The sequence below is a fragment of the Hyalella azteca genome, unplaced genomic scaffold, assembly GCF_000764305.2.
Source record: "Hyalella azteca isolate HAZT.00-mixed unplaced genomic scaffold, Hazt_2.0.2 contig5199, whole genome shotgun sequence".
Taxonomy (NCBI): domain Eukaryota; kingdom Metazoa; phylum Arthropoda; class Malacostraca; order Amphipoda; family Hyalellidae; genus Hyalella; species Hyalella azteca.
This window is the reverse complement of record NW_025935397.1, coordinates 23,344-43,755: the sequence shown is the minus strand read 5'-3', so window position 1 is coordinate 43,755 and position 20,412 is coordinate 23,344. Positions and strand designations below refer to the sequence as shown.

The following is a 20,412-nucleotide window of genomic DNA, read 5'->3' as shown; positions in this document are numbered from 1 at the left end:
AGTGACGGAATATAGGGATTTGGTAGGTTTCCATTCTAAAGGCTTTTTAATAAATATGACAACATTTTGTGACGTTTCATCGTTGCTGACGCGTAGTGAAGTGTTTTGAGAGTCATGTGAAGGCAACAGAATTTACGTAACGCATACAGTTTTTTTTATAGTTTTTCATTTCTCGATGCGTCCTTAATGTGTCGGAATGTACTGCGTTTACCCTATTAAATTTTATTTTTTCATTTGGAATACTATTGAACATTAGGTAGATGTATCAATTATTTGGTGATGAATGTTTTCAAGTTTTTTTAATGCTAGCAATATATTGTGGTTACATCTATTACACATTACTCAAGTTTAACTTTTGTTAATGAATTTTTTATGTGTTCAAACTGAAATAGTAATAATAACATTTTATAATAATAACAACTTTTAATTATTTAAATTAGTGTTTCAAAGTTTCTTAACCTTTTTGTCATGGATATAATAACCATTGTCAATGCTGTTCAAAAAGTGTTCATACCTAATGGTTTAGGACCAAGAAGTTTCCTCAGTCACAAAAGGGTTAACCTATGAATAGAAGATATATACAGTGGGGGGAAATAAATATTCGTACACTTGAAAAATCATATTTTAATGTATATATACACAAACTTAAAAGGAAAAGTGATTTAAATTATTCAATGTTTGTTGGGGACCTTTTCTTAATTTGAATCTTCAAATACCGCCACAAATTTTCAATCGGATTTAAGTCCGGCGACTGGCTTGGCCATTCCATAACGTGTACATTTCTATCAGCGAACCATTTCTTTGTGGATCTTGCAGTATGCTCAGGATCGTTATCCTGCTGGAAAATCCAATCACCAGGTGGCTCTAGTTTCTCAACAGAAGTTGTCAAATTATTTACCAGGATGCTCTGGTAGTTTGCAGCATTCATCCTACCATCTATAAGTGATATGTTACCAACATCTTTTGCGGAGAAACACCACCAGATCATGATGTTGCCACCACCAAACTTTACAGTAGGCACAGTGTTCTGTGGAAGGTAGGCTTCACCGTCTTTCCTCCACACATGGTGACGATAATTTCGACCAAAAAGCTCAATTTTTGTTTCGTCCATCCAAAGAACCTTTTCCCAAAAAGCATAGTCTTTGTCCTTATGCTCCTTGACGAATTTCAGCCTGGCATCTCGATGTCGTTTCATTAGGAGTGGGGTCTTTCTTGGGGTGCGTGATTTTAATTCATTTCTGTGAAGTTCATTGCTTATCGTTCGTTTGGTTACTTGAATTCCTGAGGCACTCAGGTGACTTTGCAACTCTCCTCGAGTAATCTGTGGATTTTCTTGGATTTTTCGTCCCAATAATCTAGCAGATTGTGCAGAAATCTTCCTAGGAGCACCTGATCGTCTTTGGTTTTCAACGCTGTCATGGGTCTTGAAGCGTCCAATGAACAAAGCAACTGTTCTTAAAGGAACATTCAAGTGGCTAGCAATCTTCCTATAACTTTCTCCTTCCTTCCAATGCGATAGAATTAGTTGTTTTTGGGAACTTGTTAGTTCTTTACCTTTAGCCATTTTTGAGACCTTCTTGTACTACGGGCAGTTGCAGAATGATCTGGTAGTTGCAAAACACGTTAACTATGGTTACTGATTACATTACTGGAACGTGCTACATGTTTCTAGTACATTCTGGAATGTTCTGGTGTGAAATATTAGTCAAAAGTTGTTTTGTACGAATACTTTTTTCACCCAAAAAGTGAACATGTTGCACCGTTTTTTGTTGCATTGAGATTTAATTTTTTTTTATAGTATTTTTGAATACTATGCGTCTCTATACATAATTTAAATCACTTTTCCTGTTAAGTTTGTGTACTTACATACATTAAAATATGATTTTTTCAAGTATCCGAATATTTATTTCCCCCCACTGTATATACATCGTGATGGCAGCAGTTTTGAACCTCCAAAAATGTTAAGGAAGCTTTTGGTTAGCTTGGCGTTTCATTTGAGGGTATGATATACAGATTTAACATAACTTGGAGCTTCCTTACCATTTTAGGAGCTGTAAGATCCTTGGTAGGGGTATTATTTCCTGTATAATTTATAAAAAGTTTAGGGAACAAGGCTTCAAAGTTAGGAGATAATGGCCAAAATTATCAACACTCCATTCTGCATGAACAAAATATGGAAGTTGAATTTTTTATCATAACTATTTTACAAGAGCTACTAATTATTTATTGATCAGTAATAATGAATAGAGTAATTATTAATTACCCTTCTTCATTACTGAGTTGAGTAAAATTTGTGGGTACAGGATATTATATATAAACTGCCTTTAAAATCAGTTTAAAAGTGTCATCCTACTTGAATTGCTTAGCTTAAATCTGGCAGGGCCCCTGGGATAAAGATGCATTGGATAAATTTTTGATAGGCAAATGGTTTTTATTTCAATTTATTGGTGATTACTGCAAATTTTCAAGGGAGGTGGCAAACCATCATTGTCCTTAGCTTGTTGCTGATGTATAAAATTAATTTTCTTTTGTCAGAATGAAGAATATCTAATTTCATGTTGTCAGGATTTTAAAACGTTTTTCTTAGCTTAGCTTTGCGTTTGTTTGTTTGTTGTTAACATTGACAACAAAAATTAACCCACTTCAGATTGCTCTAGAGATCTGAAATTCGGCATGGAGGCTATTTTCGCCTAACAATTCCAGATACTATCATAAAAACTAGCAATTAGAGACCCAAATTAGCTTAATTGAGTAAAGTATATATATATATAGTATGACGTGCGGGCGCTGACATTATAGACGAGCAGGCGCTGACGCTGCGTAACATGGATACGTACAAGTCAAGTCATGCTTTTTAGTCCGTGCATCAACGGACTAAAAAGGAGAAAATAAAATACTTAAAGAAAAAACTTAAAAAAAACACGTTTTTCTTGTGGACTAAAAAGTAGAAAATAAATTATGGCTGGCCCCAAAAAACGTGGGTCGGGCTTTACGTTCACCATCAAATTTCCAAAATTCGTGTGTTGTGTGCTTTTCGCTTTAATCATTAATCTGCCAGACACACTTTTTTTTTTGGGCGAGCCATAATTTATTTTCTACTTTTTAGTCCACAAGAAAAACGTGGTTTTTTAAAAAAGTTTTTTTAAAGTATTTTATTTGGAGCTTTAAATACATTGTCCAAGCCCAGTTATGTATTTTTGTAACATTACCTCATTTGCAAACCATGTGTATTGTGTAGTTGTTTAAAAATTTGATATCTATAATCTAACCCAATATAAAGAAATATAACATTTTCCTTCAATTTAATGGTAATTGTGCTTGCTGTCTGTTTTGACTAAAGCTTATATCATCATTATGAACAAACAATAAATAAAACAATTTTAAATTTAATTTTCTATCTGGTAAATTTCATATTGAATTGGTATCTCTGAGTTTGAGATTGAAAACTTTTTAATAAAACATTTAAGTCTACTCTGGCTTGTAACTCTAGAATGAAATAAAATTCATTTATCAAAATTTATAAGACTTTAATGAATATTTCTGGTTCCTTATTCTGAAAAAAATAATAACATCTCATTAGAATTTCTGCATCTGTATGTAAATCTAATTTATCATCTGGTGCCATTTCATATTATTCATCAAGATTTGCCCTTATTCTCTATCCATCCAACTTGAAAACTTTGTTCATGTTAATGTAGCAATTTCTTTTGGCTGTTTTTTGTGATGTGCATTTGCTTTTCAGCAAATAATAATAAATTGACAGGCAGTATTTCTATGACTTTGGCATGCATATCTAAGTTCAAAATAATTAATTCATTTTTATTGCAGGAAACAGCCTCTAAAATGGCCAAAAATAAGACCACTAAGAGAGGTGCTGCTGCTGTTGCAACTAAGGCAAAAACTCCTGAGATTGGACAGAAGCGCAAGCACTCAAACCAAGGATCTGGTTCTTCACAACCTGAATTGAAGGTAGAGTTAAAATTTATTTTATCATTGATTCATTGTAAAGATTTTGTTTGGATTACAGGTATGGGCCACAAATGTAACAGTTCAACTAAATTTGCTGCCAATGCAAAGCCTTCTTGTATGAAATGCCACACAATATGCTCGATCACTTGAAGCTTCTCGAATATTAATTCAACTATTAATTTGAAATATAAATCTTGCCCATGTTTCTCACTCATCAAGGCCCTACCTCCATACTTGCATGTCTCTCCACCTGCTTGCCTTAGAGTCAGGGTAAGTGTTGGAGGTACAGTACTGCATTGATGGATTATTGTTGATGAAGTGAGGACAGGTTCAAGCAGTAGCTACAGACTTACAGGTTCCATGGATTTTAGCACATAATTCTATAGGCTAGAAAGCTCTCTAGCGTGCTTGGCCATGGGGAGGAGCTTGAAGAAATAGTGGGCATTTCTTCAAGCCCCCCAATTGCTACCCCATTGGGTGCATTGCTACCCCATTGGGTGTTGATACCCATCAGTGCACACCTCAATTTTGTAATCAACATTTCTGGTTGAGAGGTATTTGCTGCGTCAACTGTTCCACTTGAAGCAGAAATACAAAATTATATGTTGAAATTCTAATTTTAATTTCTGTACAGTGCAAATGTTCAATTTTAACTCAATTAGTAAACAAAACCTATCTTTGGGAATGTTTATGATGTCTGTTAATTTTTTTTAGATCTATAAATCTTCGGATGTTCACGTCAACATGATTATTATGATTATTTTATGTAAATTTTTGTATAAAATTATTTAATGTTTCTAAATTGATCTATTATTTTAACAGAAAGCCAAGTCGGAACCACAGAAGTTTGAGCATGAAGTGTTTGTGTCAAAGCTTAACAAGACCACTACCAAGGAAACCATTGAAGAATATTTCTCCAAGTATGGCAAAGTTTTGAGTGTTACTCTGCCTCTCCACAGGAAGGATAACCCAAAAAATTTGGTCAATAGAACTTTTGCTTTTGTTGCCTTCTCATCTGCCTCTGAGAAAGATGCTGTCCTTGCTGTTGATCACAAGGTGAGAACTTTTCTAGATGTTTAGTCAAGGTAACCCATACATAAATTCCTGCAGTTTATTAAAATGGTATTGTCTTTGTTTACAAATGAATTGTGATTAAAAATTACTAACCCAGTGGTTACAGTTCAGGGGCCGTATTATCAAAACTTTGTAAGTACACAAAATCAACTTATGAGTGGCGTAAGTGCTGACTTGATGACGTAACTCTAGAGGTGGTATTATCAAAACATTTGCGCGGGAAGATACGTAACGTAACTGTACGCCTGCTCGGAGATGTCGTAAGTGGAGTTCCGCACAAGTTTAGAGTGTCTGCTGAAGCGATAGGAAACTATTGATTTACTAGCAAGTAGCAACACCTTGACTTGTGATAGAATTTTGTCAATAATCCGATAGCACGGATTATACACGAATAGAATGATGGCTCTACTTGTGATGGCTCTTCTTTGGTTGCTGCTTAAGGGAGCTTTGGAGACAGGTCCATATAGCCCCAAAGTACCAAGATTGGAGCATAGGTGCGGGTTCGATCCCAGCTCTGTGCGCCAGTTACTGGTCAGAATCGGCAAGGAGGCCGGGCGGTTAAGCACAGCAAAATTGATGCAGCGAGTTGCGCGTTTGAGACCGCATCAAGCTGTGAATATTCTCCGATGTTAAGAATCGGCGATAGGCCTAGGCCTAATGAACGCTGAAACCGCTATTTTTTAATTCATATGAAATATTCAGTTTAGATTAGACTCACATTTTTTTAATAAAAAATTAGCATTTTGTATAGTGTTTTATGTAAAATTTACTAATCATCCCCATTCAATATTCAGTATTTACAGCCATAACTGTCAGAACTCTCTATTTTTTTGTGCTGCGAAAATCGTTTAATTTATTAATTAGCTAAAGGAAATTTATTGGTCATCATTCCATTTATCCTTTGCTAGTAAAAGTTTTATTTACATGACTCTGTTTTTCTGACAGTTGGAGAAATTCAAGTTGGTGGTGAAAGATAGCAAGGTGAGTGAGCAATTTTTTATCATATAGATACATTTTGTCAAAGAGGAACTTATAACTAGAAACATGTTCTTCTTTGTTTGGGTTTCTCTGATAATTTGAGGTTAAATTAACTAATTACTAATTAACTAGTTAAAGAAATCATAATGGATATACTGGTGATGAAATATTTATTTTTCAAAACGAAATGTATATATATTTTAAATCTCTAGGTCGAAGTTGATCCAATTTGATTCTATGCCTTCGTTTTCAGGACCCATCAAAAGGCAATAGCAAGGCTGAGAAAGTTGTTGAAGAAGAAGTGGACTCTGGTGAAGAAGAAGAAGCAGTAGAGGAAGAAGAAGGTGATGTTGATGAGGAAGAAGATGAAGATGAGGAAGATAACGAAGAGGATGATGATGGTGAAGCTGAATCTGGGGAAGAAGCAGAAGATGAGGAAAATGTAGAAGGTGAAGAGGATGATGATGATGATAATGATGACAACGAAGAAGGAGAGGAAGCTGAAGAAGCAGAAGATGATGAATAGGTAAAAATTCTAAGAGAGACTAGTTAGATGAGTACTTTCATTCATTTCATTCCAAAGTGAAGGGTTTGATCCGAACCCATTTCTTTGGTTGGGAAATAGATTGATCTGACCCCGAATATATTTTTCCTAATTAAATTTGAGGATATCATCTCGATTTATTTATTTATTTTTTTTTTTGCTATGAGGAAAATCTATTGAAAGTCAATTGATTTTTTATAGTTGAGGATATTGACTCAACCTGAATTGGGACTTTCTCTTGGTTGTGTGAGCATCCAGGAAGCATGGCATCCCGTTTATACAAGCCACTTGTACCTGAGGTTCCAATCTCTGTTGGTTCAACCAAATTTCAACGTAGCGCCGAAAGTAGGCTTTTAATTAAGGTTTTCCAATAAAGCTGATCAAATAGCTAGATTATCAGTTTCCTTCTAAAGTAATCGATTAATAATCTGGGACCAAATAACTTGAAGCAAGGTAGATTTTACATGACGGTTTGCTCCCTAAGGCTTGGGTTAAATATAATTATTTCTGTTCTTTGTCATGCGCTGTTGGCGCTCAAAGGGTTTTGTCCAACTCTATTGAAAAAAAATCACACAAAGTTAATTCTATAGCTTGTTATGAAGAGAACAAGCTAATGAATGAAACAGAGAATCTATCTCTCGACCACGAGGAGCTCGATACGTTATGTAAGTAGAAAAATTAATTGCATCAATGCAGTTCGAATTTTATCCATCTTCAAAGCTGCGCCAGTTCTCTACTAGTTGGAAGAAAGTGGAAGAGATGTCAATTAAACTTTGGTGGATACCGAGAGTGAAAGAAAGGGTAATCTGAAATGCATTGCCGGTAGATAATTCATGTGACCACATAAGAGCAAAATAAAGAAGCTGCCAACTTGGCGCAAGGCCACTGCGTGACATGGGCTCTGTGCTCGTGACGTACAACTCATTTTGCGTCGCGTGACGACGCATCACGGTGCTCGGAAACGTTTCTCGTGAGCAAGTGTTGTAGTTTAAAGCGATAATTTTCAATATAAACTGGAAAGAGCTTACTTTTCATCGTGCAAACTTTTGGCACAGGGATAATACTCGCCGAATTTCGCGGTAAGGAGAGTTTGGCTTCAATATTCCTAAACAATTCTCATCATGTATTTAATTGCAGAATTTCATATAACACTAATTATTTATTGTTCAATGTCAAAGTGCTCTTGGTTCCAATCACTGCTTCTTTGCACATGCCAAACGCCACTGTAAGTTTAACCTTTGGTAACTAGAACACTTCTTAAGAAAACCAGGTGAAAACAAAACTCAAAAGCACACTAGATGCGTTGACAATGCAATAGGGATGTCAACCTGTGCTATAGGGATCGTTAAGCTACTATTCATCGGCAACAGCCCAAACTTGGTCTATTCTTCTGCTCAGACACTACTATGCTTTACAGTGATATGCTATACAGATCGATGCATCGGTCGGTTGCGTGGTATCAACGTTTGGAGCGCGTCCGGTTGAATGAAACTGTGCCGCTACCAACCCGCCTCGCGTGGTGCCGACTAGACATGAGCTGTCAGCCCAACCGGTCTAAGCAGAGAGCAGCAAACCACTATTTTCTTCTCAGTACGTGAGCAATTTACTCTCTTATTTTTACTTATACGAAGCACTTGAAAATTTTCGCTGTAGCCTCCCGACCGAGTTAGTTATCTGCTGGTACTGAACACACACTTCTTCTTCCTGCAAGAAATTGGCCATTGAAATTATGGGTTAGGAAAGATTAATTTGTGCGAGAACTTTGTTGGCCACAGCAGTCTAGCCTTTGGAGGTTGGTTATGACACTCCATTAAAACACAGCTCTCTGTCTGGACTAACCACGAAGCTGGTGAATGAGGACATTTTAAACCCATGAGCGATCGAAAGAACCTGAGATCGTATGTATGGCATAGCGTTTGTTCGACGCCTCGAAACGTTATTTATTTGCGCGTTATATATCATTGCTATGGAGATCATAACGGCGCAGAAGTTCAGATGGCTATCCAAATGAACTTTAACTATTTAATTTTAAGAAGAAATATTTCCAACGCGTAAACTGATAACGCAGTAATATATCCGTTTTCACAGAACTTAATGGAAAATGTTTTGTGTAAAATTATTGGTTACTAATCGCGGTAAAAATTGCATTTCTATTATTCCAATTGTTAAATACCTTGTCGTGCATTAATTTGTGTGCGTTCTAGTTTCAGAAATATTAATCAAATAACGTTTATGGGCGTAGTTTAATAATCATCTATCAAAAGGGATGTGCTTTTAAGGGGATACTAAACTTAAATGAAATGTTTTATAGTTTTGGCAATGGTTTTAGTTGACTTTTGAGTTGACAAGTCATAAATTGTTATGGATTATAAAAAAAAAATAGAGAATATAAGTAGCCAATCCAATAAGAATGTAGACCAGTTTCAAAGTCTGTCCTGTATCAATAACCTTCGTTAATTCCACAGGCATAACCATCTTCTTGATTCTGTTCACGCCCCTGGGGATGTCCCTAAAAAAGCTCAAGCAGCGTCATGGTGTTGGCTCGAACGCCATCAGTAGTCGAAATCCTTCAGCAGTTCGAGTTAACGGTGACGATGCCGAAGAAAACGAAGTAACTCCCAAAGAAACTCACAAAATTCCGGCGGTAACTACGATAAATGAAGAGAATAATATCACTGATTCTCTAGCCGTAACATTAGAGCTTATGCCTTGTATTAACTTGAATCCGGATCCGCAGATAAATATGCAACCGGATTTTGAAGTAGCCGACAGTAATACAGCTATATTCCAGCGATCGAAATCTGAACTGGGTACACTCACCGACAAGACGGACTCAAAGTTATCAAACGGAGTTTCAGAATCGTGTTTCAATAAAGAAAATTCTGTGAAGGCAATTATGTCCTTCATTGAAAAACTCAGTCCAGTGGAATCATCATACGACGTAGACGTAAATGATAATGAGCCCAGGGAAAAAGACTCGTCATCAAAACTTGGATACGTAACTAACGTGAATATCGACGGTCGTGAACAATTAATGAAAGAGTGCATCGAAAACGTCGAAAGTTCAGGATGCTTTCAAATGAATGACAGAGATGGCAAAATAAAGGGAAAGGGGATATCTTCAAGCAAAGGCTATTATAAGGCCCTGTCGCTGACGGCTGCTGGATGTGTTGTGGGCTTGCTGCTGCGACTGTACCGGCATGGATCATTTGAAGGTAAGTGACTTGATTACATCTAATCACTATCTTTGTCTTCATATTTCAAAGGTTCGTGCAAGAAGCTCCTGGATGGTGTCATCCAAAGGATAAAAATAATAGCGAAATATATTATCAAACACAGCCTTTTTATTTTGCGCTTGGTTTTAAGACAATACTGCGAGACTGAGAAAAATGTATAATCGAAAAATCTTGAGAGTGTCTATAGAAACGTTATGCCTTTTTTGACCGTAGTTTTTGTCCGTCATTGCGTTTCAAGCAAACCTTTAATAACGTATTGTTTTGAAATCAGGAAAAATTTGATTTGTTAATTGCGAAGAATGCTTGTCCTGTAACAATTTTGAATGAGAATAAATTTCAATAAGTTTTCTTTTTGGAGAAATGGAAGTATAAATGCATTCTCATCATTTCATGTATTCATGTCAATGACCAACATCACAATGTTCATGTTAATAAACAACATGCCAGTATTCAGGTTGATGAACAACATGGCAATGTTCATGTTGATGAACAACATGACAATGTTCGCGTTAATGAACAGCATAACAATGTTCATGTTGATGAACAACATGACAATGTTCATGTTGATGAACAGCTATACAATGTTCACGTTAATGAACAGCATAACAATGTTCGTGTTGATGAACAACATGACAATGTTCATGTTAACGAGCAACATTACAGTCCATGCATGATTGCTTTGTTCATATGAAATTGAATGATCAAAATTTTTCTCAAAGCAGTCTTGTTCGGAGAGTTTTGCTATGTTGTTTTAACATCGAAAGACTCTGACTATGAACAATTTCAGGGAAATGTTTTCTCAATGACAATACGATATCATCTTACTGATTTTGAATCTGGGGATAATATAGCGATAGCTTTACCCCAACAGTTGTAATCTAATATTATTCTCTTCCATGGTGAATGTAAAGCCTTTAGAAATTATCATGAATTATGATTATTTATTATGTTTGATGCTCTGTGAAATATCAGACATAAATTCCTGGTAACAATTGTAACAATTTTCCATTATTAGTTAGTTGACACTTAACCGCTCCCTTTATTTTACCATGGTTATAGGCTCCCATTATTTTACCATTTTTATTTACCATCGTTATAAACCGCTCAGAATATTTTTTCCGTTATCCGTCCAGCTGACACTAGGCCGCTTACAATATTTTAACACTAAACGTCCCCTGACGTCCCGCTGACACTTGACCCACTTTACAGCCTCATGGAACGTTCCGCTGACAATTGACCCACTTTACAGCCTCATGGAACGTTCCGCTGACACTTGACCCACTTTACAGCCGCATGGAACGTCCCGCTGACACTTGACCCACTTTACAGCCACATGGAACGTTCCCACTGACACTTGACTCACTTTACAGCCGTTTGGAACGTTCCGCTGACACTTGACCCACTTTACAGCTGCATGCAACGTTCCCGCTGACACTTGACCCACTTTACAGCCGCATGGAGCGTTCCCACTGACACTTGACTCACTTTACAGCCGTTTGGAACGTTCCGCTGACACTTGACTTACTTTACAGCTGCATGCAACGTTCCCGCTGACACTTGACCCACTTTACAGCCGCATGGAACGTTCCGCTGACGCTTGACTCACTTTTCAGCCTCATGCTTGTCAGCTGCCAAGGAGCAGGCGCGGCGCCTGTTGTTCCGCCTTGACGACTTCTTGGCAACGCAAGGGAACCTTACCACCCTCGCCAAGCAGGCGAGTTTGGTGTAGTGGTTCATTATTATTATTATTTATTATCGTTATTATCATTATCATCATTACTATCATTATTATGATTATGACGGTAAAATATTTTATAATTAATTATGAGGTCAAATAAAACAGCTGAATTAAATTATTTATGTTATAAACCTTAAATAAAACCCTGCTTGTCCAGCTTGTTATACGGAATGCAGTAAGAAGTTAATTACTCATAGTATATAAAACGGTTTTCAAGTAACTAATTCACGCTTGAAATAAATCTCCGTTCAGAGAAATAAAGGCGTAAATACTACAAAATGACATTTGTAATGACTGTTTGTTTTCGCGGACAGTTCATAACAATGACGTTTGTCATGACTGCTTGTTATCGCTGATGGTTCATAATAATGACGTGTGTCATGACTGCTTGTTATCGCAGATGGTTCATAATAATGACGTGTGTCATGACTGCTTGTTATCGCAGATGGTTCATAATAATGACGTTGTTATGACGGCTTGTTATCGCAGATGGTTCATAATAATGACGTTGTTATGACGGCTTGTTATCGCAGATGGTTCATAATAATGACGTTTGTCATGACTGCTTGTTATCGCAGATGGTTCATAATAATGACGTTTGTCATGACTGCTTGTTATCGCAGATGGTTCATAATAATGACGTTTGCCATGACTGCTTGTTATCGCAGATGGTTCATAATAATGACGTTTGCCATGACTGCTTGTTATCGCAGATGGTTTATAATAATGACGTTTGGCATGACTGCTTGTTATCGCAGATGGTCTTCTTATCGATGTGCGATAAGTGCTTGTTGCCTGGACAGAATTTAGCATCACTCTACACGCTGATGTTCTGTAGCATCGTTACTTACTGCATCGACTATGCTGAGGTAAGTCACACTTGTGACGCTACTGCTACAGCATTTACATAGCTGCTCTTGTAGCATCTCCCTTGCTTCTTTTGAAGTGTCCCTCTTTATTGAAGCATTTAAACTACAAGGTTCTAGTAAAATATTCTAGCCTATTCGTTATCCAAATTAGTGTTATTGAAGAATAATAATTATCAGGAATACAATTCCAGTGAGGACAGATGTCCATTCATTGTCCTAACGGTTTGAGCTTCCTGGTGTTGTTTGAATGATTGATTTCATTATAAAGTTTTTATTATTACACTCAGCATTGTTGAATTTTGATACATTTTTATAATAATTATGCTGCATTTAAATCGACTATGTCTCATTCCATACAATGTAATTATTTGCTATTGTCAAAAAATGGCTATATCAGCCTAGCCTTTTTAAATTGTGCAAGAATTTAAAATTGTCCCACAATCTCCATTGCACTAAACGCATTACCTCCATCTAATCAACTGAGTTAGAAATGGAGTTAGGAATGCCAACCCGTTGTCGTTGGCCAACCAATTTTAATTATACTCATGATAAGAAAGACATTTGTCCTTTACCCATGAGTTCCGTACGTGACCAGGGACTGCTGACGCGGCAACAATGGTCATTGTCTGTCCGCATTGGCGGACCAACGAGCTCTGTCCGCCATCTAGCGCTGTCCACCACCAACATCGTCCTAGAGTGGACAAAAGCGGTCACTTTCATGACCACTTTTGTCTTCCTACTTCTCATGCTAGGCCTAGAGAAAGGCCTAAATAACTATTCCCCAAACGCTGCCTATATTTTCTTCTCCTCCATGTACTGGATAACCACGGAGAAAATCTGTCGGAAATATGTGCTCCATTTTATGGTGGAGAAGAAATTCAGATTTTGGGACTCCTTGGAGGAGCTCTACGTGCCACTGCTGCTCCAGCTGCTCCAACTCTGCTCCATGGGGCTGTTCATTGTACCTTGCCTCTACCTTGGTTACTGGAGACTGAGTATCGCTGGTCGGTATCTTGGGTATCACTGGTCGGTATCTTGGGTCTCACGGGTCGGTATCTTGGGTATCATTGGTCGGTATCTTGGGTATCATGGGTCGGTATCTTGGGTATCACGGGTTGGTATCTTGGGTATCACGGGTCGGTATCTTGGGTATCGCTGGTCGGTATCTTGGGTATCACGGGTTGGTATCTTGGGTATCACTGGTCGGTATCTTGGGTATCACGGGTCGGTATCTTGGTATCACGGGTCGGTATCTTAGGTACCACTGGCTGGTTGTTGTTATAACCCGCTTGTCTTGTCGCCACCGCGTAAATTAAATTCAAAAAGAATAGTTTTTCTTTGGCATATAAATACCATAATTTGTGCATAATTTTTCATGCGCACCACAGCTTGGTATCGACGAATTTTCTTGTTATAGACTAAAAAATTAATATTCAGTAGTGCATTCCTTGCGATGTAAAATGACTTTTCTGTACATATTTCAAAATGTGATTATCTGAATATCAATATCTGAATGAATTTGCTATAACCCTCATACATATCAACTAGGCTAAATAATTATACAAATAGCTGCAACGTGCCCCAAAAAATACACGAAGAATAAATATATAAGTATATAAAACCTGATAATTTAAATAAATATGAATGCTCTAGTCTTTAGTGGCACGAGCTTAAACACACTAATTCAGCCATCCAATACTAATGAATATATAATATTCATAAAACATTTAATATATACTGTAATTTCAGGTCTTGTATTCGCTCGAGCTGACTTCATGAAGTGCCGGTCACTTCAGCTGAAACATTCAGCGCATTTATCTGAACTTTCCGCGTTCCGCCGAGCTGAAGAAACTGAGCTGAGAGAACACAACGACCGCTGCAGCGTCTGCCTGAGCTGCATGACCAGCGCCCGGGTGACGTCATGTCGTCACTTCTACCACGCAGAGTGCCTCCTGCGCATCGTCAGGGCGTCGCAGGGGCGTGGCCGGTGCCCTTTGTGCCAGGCGCCGCTTATTTGAGTTGTTTATTATAATTATTGGTATTTTTATTGGTATAATTTATTATGATTATGACAGTAAAATATTTTATAATTATAATACCATGCGGAGTGCCTCCTGCGCATCGTCAGGGCATCGCAGGGGCGTGGCCGGTGCCCTTTGTGTCAAGCGCCGCTCATTTAAGTAGTTTATATAATNGAATGAGTTGTTATGAATGAGTTGTTATGAATGAGTTGTTATGAATGAGTTGTTACGAATGAGTTGTTATGAATGAGGTGTTATGAATGAGTTGTCACGAATGAGTTGTTACGAATGAGTTGTTACGAATGAGTTGTTACGAATGAGTTGTCACGAATGAGTTGTTATGAATGAGTTGTTATGAATGAGTTGTTATGAATGAGTTGTTACGAATGAGTTGTTACTCACGTTAATTTTTTCTATGAACTCAACGAATTCGTAAAATTATGATCGCAAAACATGTCATCTAGAAAAAGTTTGTTGACAAAGTTAATGAATTCAGAGTATTCAACTCAGCGTTAGGGAAGTTGATTTTAATCGCTCTCCAAAATGTGTATTACGTTTTGCAATACCCAAGTTGTTACCGCGGTAACAATACTTTATTAATCACACTCAGAGTAATCTTTCAACTTGTGCTTTGTACAGTAACTTGTGCAGTTTCCAAGAAAAATATACTGAGAAGAATCATTAACTAATAAAAACAGTGAGTTTATAAAATATAGAACATATTAACATTAATATGTTCGATGAACATATTAATAAATTAACATGAATATAATCAATATATATCGTTTCTCTATCCATTACAAATGTATTCTGCTTTAAGTCCATCCTCTAATTGCCATTCAGTGTTAATATAAGCCAGCCAGGATGTCATATTTCTAATATCCATAGTCGTTCTCCACAGGAAAAACTTTAGCCTGTGGATTAAAGCTGATCCTTAGCAGGCCAGCAGGTAACAGAAATGGCAGGTGAAATTCTTTTTAATTATAGCAGTGAAATTGTCTAGCAGGATTTCAATATATTGGTTTATTAACAATAAAAACAGCGAATAGTTGTGAGCATTGCTCAATTTATTTAGTGACTTGCATCATTGTGCGGTCGCTTCCTCACTCATGCTTCAAACCGTGATTTTAATCCTTAAATATAATAAGTATTATTTTCCCCACTAGTGTAGGGTAAGTTTTATTGGAAACGAAGTAAATCATAGCAAAGAATACATACGCATATTTTTAACCCCACTAGGGGAGGGTAACTTTTACTGGAAACGAAGCAATTCATATAAAAGAATATATACGCAAATTTTTTACCCCATTAGTGTAGGGTAACTTTTACTGGAAACGAAGCAATTCATATAAAAGATTATAAACGCAAATTTTTTACCCATTAGTGTAGGGTAACTTTTTCTGGAAACGAAGTAAATCATATCACAGAATACATACGCAAATTTTGTACCCCGCTTATGTAGGGTAACTTTTACTGGAAACGAAGCAAATCATATAAGAGTATACACGCAATTTTTTTACCCCATTAGTGCAGGGTAACTTTTACTGGAAACAAAGCAAATCATATAAAAGAATACATACGCAAACTTTTTACCCCACTAGTGTAGGTAACTTTTACTGGAAACAAAGTAAATCATGTAAAAGAATATGTACGCAATTTAGGAAATAAACTAAATTTTCACATTAATGTGAATAAATTTTTTTTATTGAACGGTCCTGAACATCAATTAATTTATATTTAGTTCTTGAATGAAAAATAATATTAATAATGTAATTTTATGCTAATATCAGCTGGTTCATTCATGAAACAAAATACTTTATTACGGAGCCCTTATTTCAATAACGATATTCTGCACAGACCACTTAAATTAACTTTTCAAGAAAACGAAACTTGTATATTGTATGTATAGGTACTAGTATTTGAGAAAACAAATATCGACTGTGAAATACCAAACAAGTTTTAATATGTTGGATATTATAACGGAATGACTAATGGGCTCACTCATCACCGGCCGAAGAAAATAATTTTTAACGCAAAAGTTTATAAAGCTTTAATTGATTAATTTAATTGACCCCTCCTAAAATAATTGTTTAACGCAAAAGTTTATAAAGCGTTAATTGATTTTGAGACTGTGCACATATTTCTCCTCAAAAAGGCTTCTACTTCCGTACTCCGTGTAATTTTATATGGTACTTAAAATCACCAAATTCAACGTCTGCCACATTCGATCAAATTTTCATTTCATTTAAAAATCTTATGCATGGGTTATAATTCATCAAAAAAATAATCGTTACTCATGGTGAATAACGTGTTAATTTACATGACAAAAAAAAAATTATCTAGACTACTTTCAAAAGTTGACCAACTGTGTTAAATTTTTAATTATTTTCAAGAGGATCCCATCAAATGATGTTTTATTTAGTCGTATAGCGGAATTTGAATACCTATTATAAGTGGTAATTTCAGTGTAAGTGATTGTTCAATAATCGGATCAAGAATTAGAGGGAACGTGAATAAAAAGATTAATATAATAACGAAGATTCATACAATTTGATAAACATGAGGTGCAAGTCTTCTCCCAATACGTCCGGTGTCGAACACATTTTGTTATATATATACGTTTGTTCATGTAAAACCACTACAAAAATTCTATTTTACGGTAAATTAGTGGTCCCAGAACCTATTTTCTAAGTAACCGATACATTGCAACCAAGCAATAGATATTCTGAAAGAAACATCCTAAGCAGCAAGAGAATTCGGCAATCAGACTGTTGGATGCCAGCCTTAGTATTGAAAATGAATTCTATTTCCAGGAATATATTGCAACTAACAAAAAATCTAAATTATGAAATGTTCCAATAATAAACTAGCAATCTGAATAATTCAATTATTCTGGAACTAATGCTTGATGCTTTGAAAGCGCTATAGCTTGAACAATTTAAAGGACCAGCAACATAATAAATAACGGCATTAAATTTTGTTCTTGAACAACATTAATGTTTTGAAAGAGCTATAGCTTGAATAATTTCAAAGACAAGAAACATAATAAATAACGGCCTTAAATTTTGTTCTTGAACAACACGTAAAGTCGCCAGCACTCAGATGCCATTATCGTGGCTGATGAGCTTGGCGCTCTCAATGGGTCCATCATCGTTCTGCAATGGAGAGAAATATGGGTAAATTATCAATATAATAGAAGCTTGTTACTTATATAGTGGAACAATCATAATAATAGTAACTGGTTATTAATTGTTTATTTGGAACGACTGAATAACACCTGTGATTGTTATTTGCATGGAGCAATGCAATATGCTGAGTTAAATTACGTATGATGGAAAGAGAAATGAAAAATATTGCTTTGTAATATCGTATAATAGAGAGAGGAATGACACATATTACCTTGTGGTATCATATAGTAAAAAAGAGGAATTAAAGTTATTACCTTGTGAAATTGCATAATATAAATAGGAATGAAACATATTGCCTTGTAGTATCATATAATAAGGAAAGGAATGAAAGTTATTGCCTTGTAAAATCGAATGATGGGAAGAGGAATATACTATTAAATATTGAAATATTTAATAGAAATATTGACTGGTTGAATCGTATTTTAGGCAGAGTATGCCATTGCACAGTTCAGATCTGTACGATTGCGAAAGGGTAGGTCCAGGTCAAATATTACTATAGATGATATGACTTTTCACCTTCATTTTCATATTTCTACATATTACACAAATGAGAATATTTCTTTGCGATTGCGTGCCACTGAACATGTGTCAAAATTAACACTGCAGCAACTAAACATGTGTTAAAACACAGCAGAAACTAAACATGTGTGAAAACAAACACAGAGCAACTAAACATGTGTTAACACTTAGACCGCAGCCACTATGGATTGCATTTGTATGTATATTGTATAATAACTATTCGCTGTGTTAGTATGTACATATTATTTTAACGTTCGACGTCAATAGAAAGGTGGTAAACATACAATCAACGAAATGTTTTATGCAGCATCAGGAATGGCGCTGTTTCTGACGTAAAAATGCATTTAAATCTGAAATAAAGTTTATTATAATGCAGGACTTTATCCCTGTAAATTTACATCTACCAGTGAAGTTTGACATACAAATTATTACTGGGAATGTCGTTACTCATTCATGTCTGTAAAGGAAGGACGAATTAGATATGAATCTTTGTATCCTGAAATATCTGCTGTTACCTTAAGCAGATGTAATGTAAACATTGAAACTTCACTGATGTATCTAAAAAAGAATTTTTTTTTGTTCAGTTTCGTTTTTTTCCGTACGTCACTCATTATACACTTCATTTTTAAAGCATTGTTCCAACTCTCTTTTCAAATTCACATTTTATTAAGGACATTCGCATTACGCTTAATGCTCTTGCGAGTAAGTCTATGTTGCCATTATAAATAACTACGGGACAGTTTCTGTAGTTTTGCACATCTCTGAAATTTGATTTTCTATGTTAAATTGTCACCACGAAATTTTTCGGCATTTTAACTACCACGAAAAAATATTTCTTTGCACGGGCATTAAAAACAATATTTTCTCAGGCGACGATTTCTCCGAAAAATTTTCTGAACACTTATTATTTTCTAGGTAATAAGTGCAATCTAGGCTACTTCTTGCATCTCTTTGAGTCGTTCTTGCTTGAGCATTTCGTATTCTTCTTCATATTGCTTGCGTAAATCGTATTGTCTACGTTGATATTGCGCTGACTGTTGCGGTGTGACGTCAGACGAAGCGGCGGAGGAGAGGGTGCATTGTGAATGAACAGAATCGTTATCTTCAATACGTTGATAAGGTTGATAAGGTTCATTTATGTGATGTCGGAATCTCATGGAAGAGAGAGGAGGAAGTTGAACTGCTGTGTCGCTGCTGGGCCGATGCAGGGCTTTCTCTTCAGCCTGTATCAGCTGAAGGATGAACGGTGACCGAAGTCCATTTTTTGTTAATGTAAATAAAATATAAGTAGCAAACTTTGAATGGTTATTATCCCTATATATGCCTGGAAATAATTTCTTTGTGCAATAATCAATAAAAAATCATACTGGTATGGATAGAAATGGTGAAACTACAAAAATTGGCTATTCCAACTTTTTAAAAATTGAAATTCTATAAGAAAAATAATAGCAAACTTGAAAAATTCGCTATTTGTTGGGTGCTTCAACTGACGCACCTTTAATCGGTGAGAAAGTATATTAGTCAATATAAATTTTGAAAATTAAGATAAACTACAATCTAAATGGGCAGAGAATTTAGATTGTCAGAGTTGAAAAATTATTGAAATTTGAAAAAATTAAACAACAGGAGTGCTAACAATGAACAAGCAGCGTGGACATCGATCAGCGGCATCACTTCTACTCGTAAACTTGGAATAATTTTAGCAATATTATGGCTTAAGTTTTTAGGTATTTTATGCAATGTTATAGCATCAGATACCTCATTTTCAACTATCTAACAAAATCTAGTTGTCAATGAATGACAATGCATATATCGTGTCACATGATTAACTGTTTTACCGAAAATATACGTACGAAATACATATCACTACACTTACTACCAAAATTGCCATCATCGCGACCATCACTATCATTCATCACTAAAACATCATCATCATCATCGTCACCATCATCGTCACCATCACCATCATTCACCACCATTCACCTGATCGACTTCTTTGCTCTCGGCGACCCGCGCTCTCGCCTGCTCGCTTCTGGCGCTCGTATTCTTGGCGCTCTTGACGCGCTGGCTCAGGATCTGCAGGCGAAATAACTTCATATAGTATAGTATAGTATAGTATAGTATCTTCGGCATTAAATAAATAGGCCTGGATAGGCCTGTCGCCGATTCTTGTACTTTTCTTGACTAGACTGGCCTTACGGACGGTAGATTTAAAATCGCTCCTAGATATCAGTTGTTCCGTAGGGTACGAGGCATTTTAAGACTGAACATATGCT

At 36.1% G+C, this 20,412-nt stretch overlaps 3 protein-coding genes across 9 annotated transcripts in view; 2 read left to right on the top strand and 1 right to left on the bottom strand.

Annotated features, from left to right (window-relative positions):
- The window catches only part of LOC108681066 (glutamic acid-rich protein), an 11,397-nt gene extending 4,683 nt beyond the window's left edge, over window positions 1-6,714 (top strand). For all 3 annotated transcript variants that reach the window (XM_018170039.2, XM_018170038.2, XM_018170036.2), the window contains exons 2-5: window positions 3,829-3,969; window positions 4,792-5,025; window positions 5,989-6,024; window positions 6,275-6,714. In XM_018170039.2, the coding sequence (XP_018025528.1) occupies window positions 3,844-3,969; window positions 4,792-5,025; window positions 5,989-6,024; window positions 6,275-6,547 (669 nt within the window). In that variant the 5' untranslated portion in view covers window positions 3,829-3,843 and the 3' untranslated portion in view covers window positions 6,548-6,714. The remainder of the gene's footprint in view (window positions 1-3,828; window positions 3,970-4,791; window positions 5,026-5,988; window positions 6,025-6,274) is intronic.
- Window positions 6,715-7,510: 796 nt separating this feature from the next.
- Window positions 7,511-14,426, top strand: LOC108681062. Of its 4 annotated transcripts, none has more exons than XM_047880331.1 (7): window positions 7,511-7,644; window positions 7,998-8,155; window positions 9,031-9,780; window positions 11,415-11,515; window positions 12,298-12,408; window positions 13,004-13,412; window positions 14,158-14,426. In XM_047880331.1, the coding sequence occupies exons 2-7, from the start codon at window positions 8,002-8,004 to the stop codon at window positions 14,424-14,426; spliced, it is 1,794 nt and encodes a 597-aa protein (XP_047736287.1). In that variant the 5' UTR covers window positions 7,511-7,644; window positions 7,998-8,001. The 4 variants fall into 4 exon arrangements, with proteins under 4 accessions (XP_047736287.1, XP_047736286.1, XP_047736285.1 ...); XM_047880330.1 differs by having other exon boundaries at window positions 7,983-8,155; XM_047880329.1 differs by having other exon boundaries at window positions 7,511-8,155; window positions 11,430-11,515.
- Window positions 14,427-16,159: 1,733 nt separating this feature from the next.
- The window catches only part of LOC108681067, a 14,307-nt gene continuing 10,054 nt past the window's right edge, over window positions 16,160-20,412 (bottom strand). For both annotated transcript variants that reach the window (XM_018170041.2, XM_018170040.2), the window contains exons 3-4: window positions 20,120-20,212; window positions 16,160-17,584 (exon numbers count right to left, since the gene is read on the bottom strand). In XM_018170041.2, coding sequence (XP_018025530.1) covers window positions 17,528-17,584; window positions 20,120-20,212 — 150 coding nt within the window. In that variant the 3' untranslated portion in view covers window positions 16,160-17,527. The remainder of the gene's footprint in view (window positions 17,585-20,119; window positions 20,213-20,412) is intronic.

Bases quoted from the DNA above. Each gene is read 5' to 3' on its own strand.
- LOC108681062 (XM_018170030.2), top strand. From the start codon at position 7,972: ATGCTTTACAGTGATATGCTATACAGATCGATGCATCGGTCGGTTGCG. The intron at 9,781-11,414 runs GTAAGTGACTTG...CTCACTTTTCAG, and splicing joins CCGGCATGGATCATTTGAAG to CCTCATGCTTGTCAGCTGCC. The intron at 11,516-12,297 runs GCGAGTTTGGTG...TTGTTATCGCAG, and splicing joins TTACCACCCTCGCCAAGCAG to ATGGTCTTCTTATCGATGTG.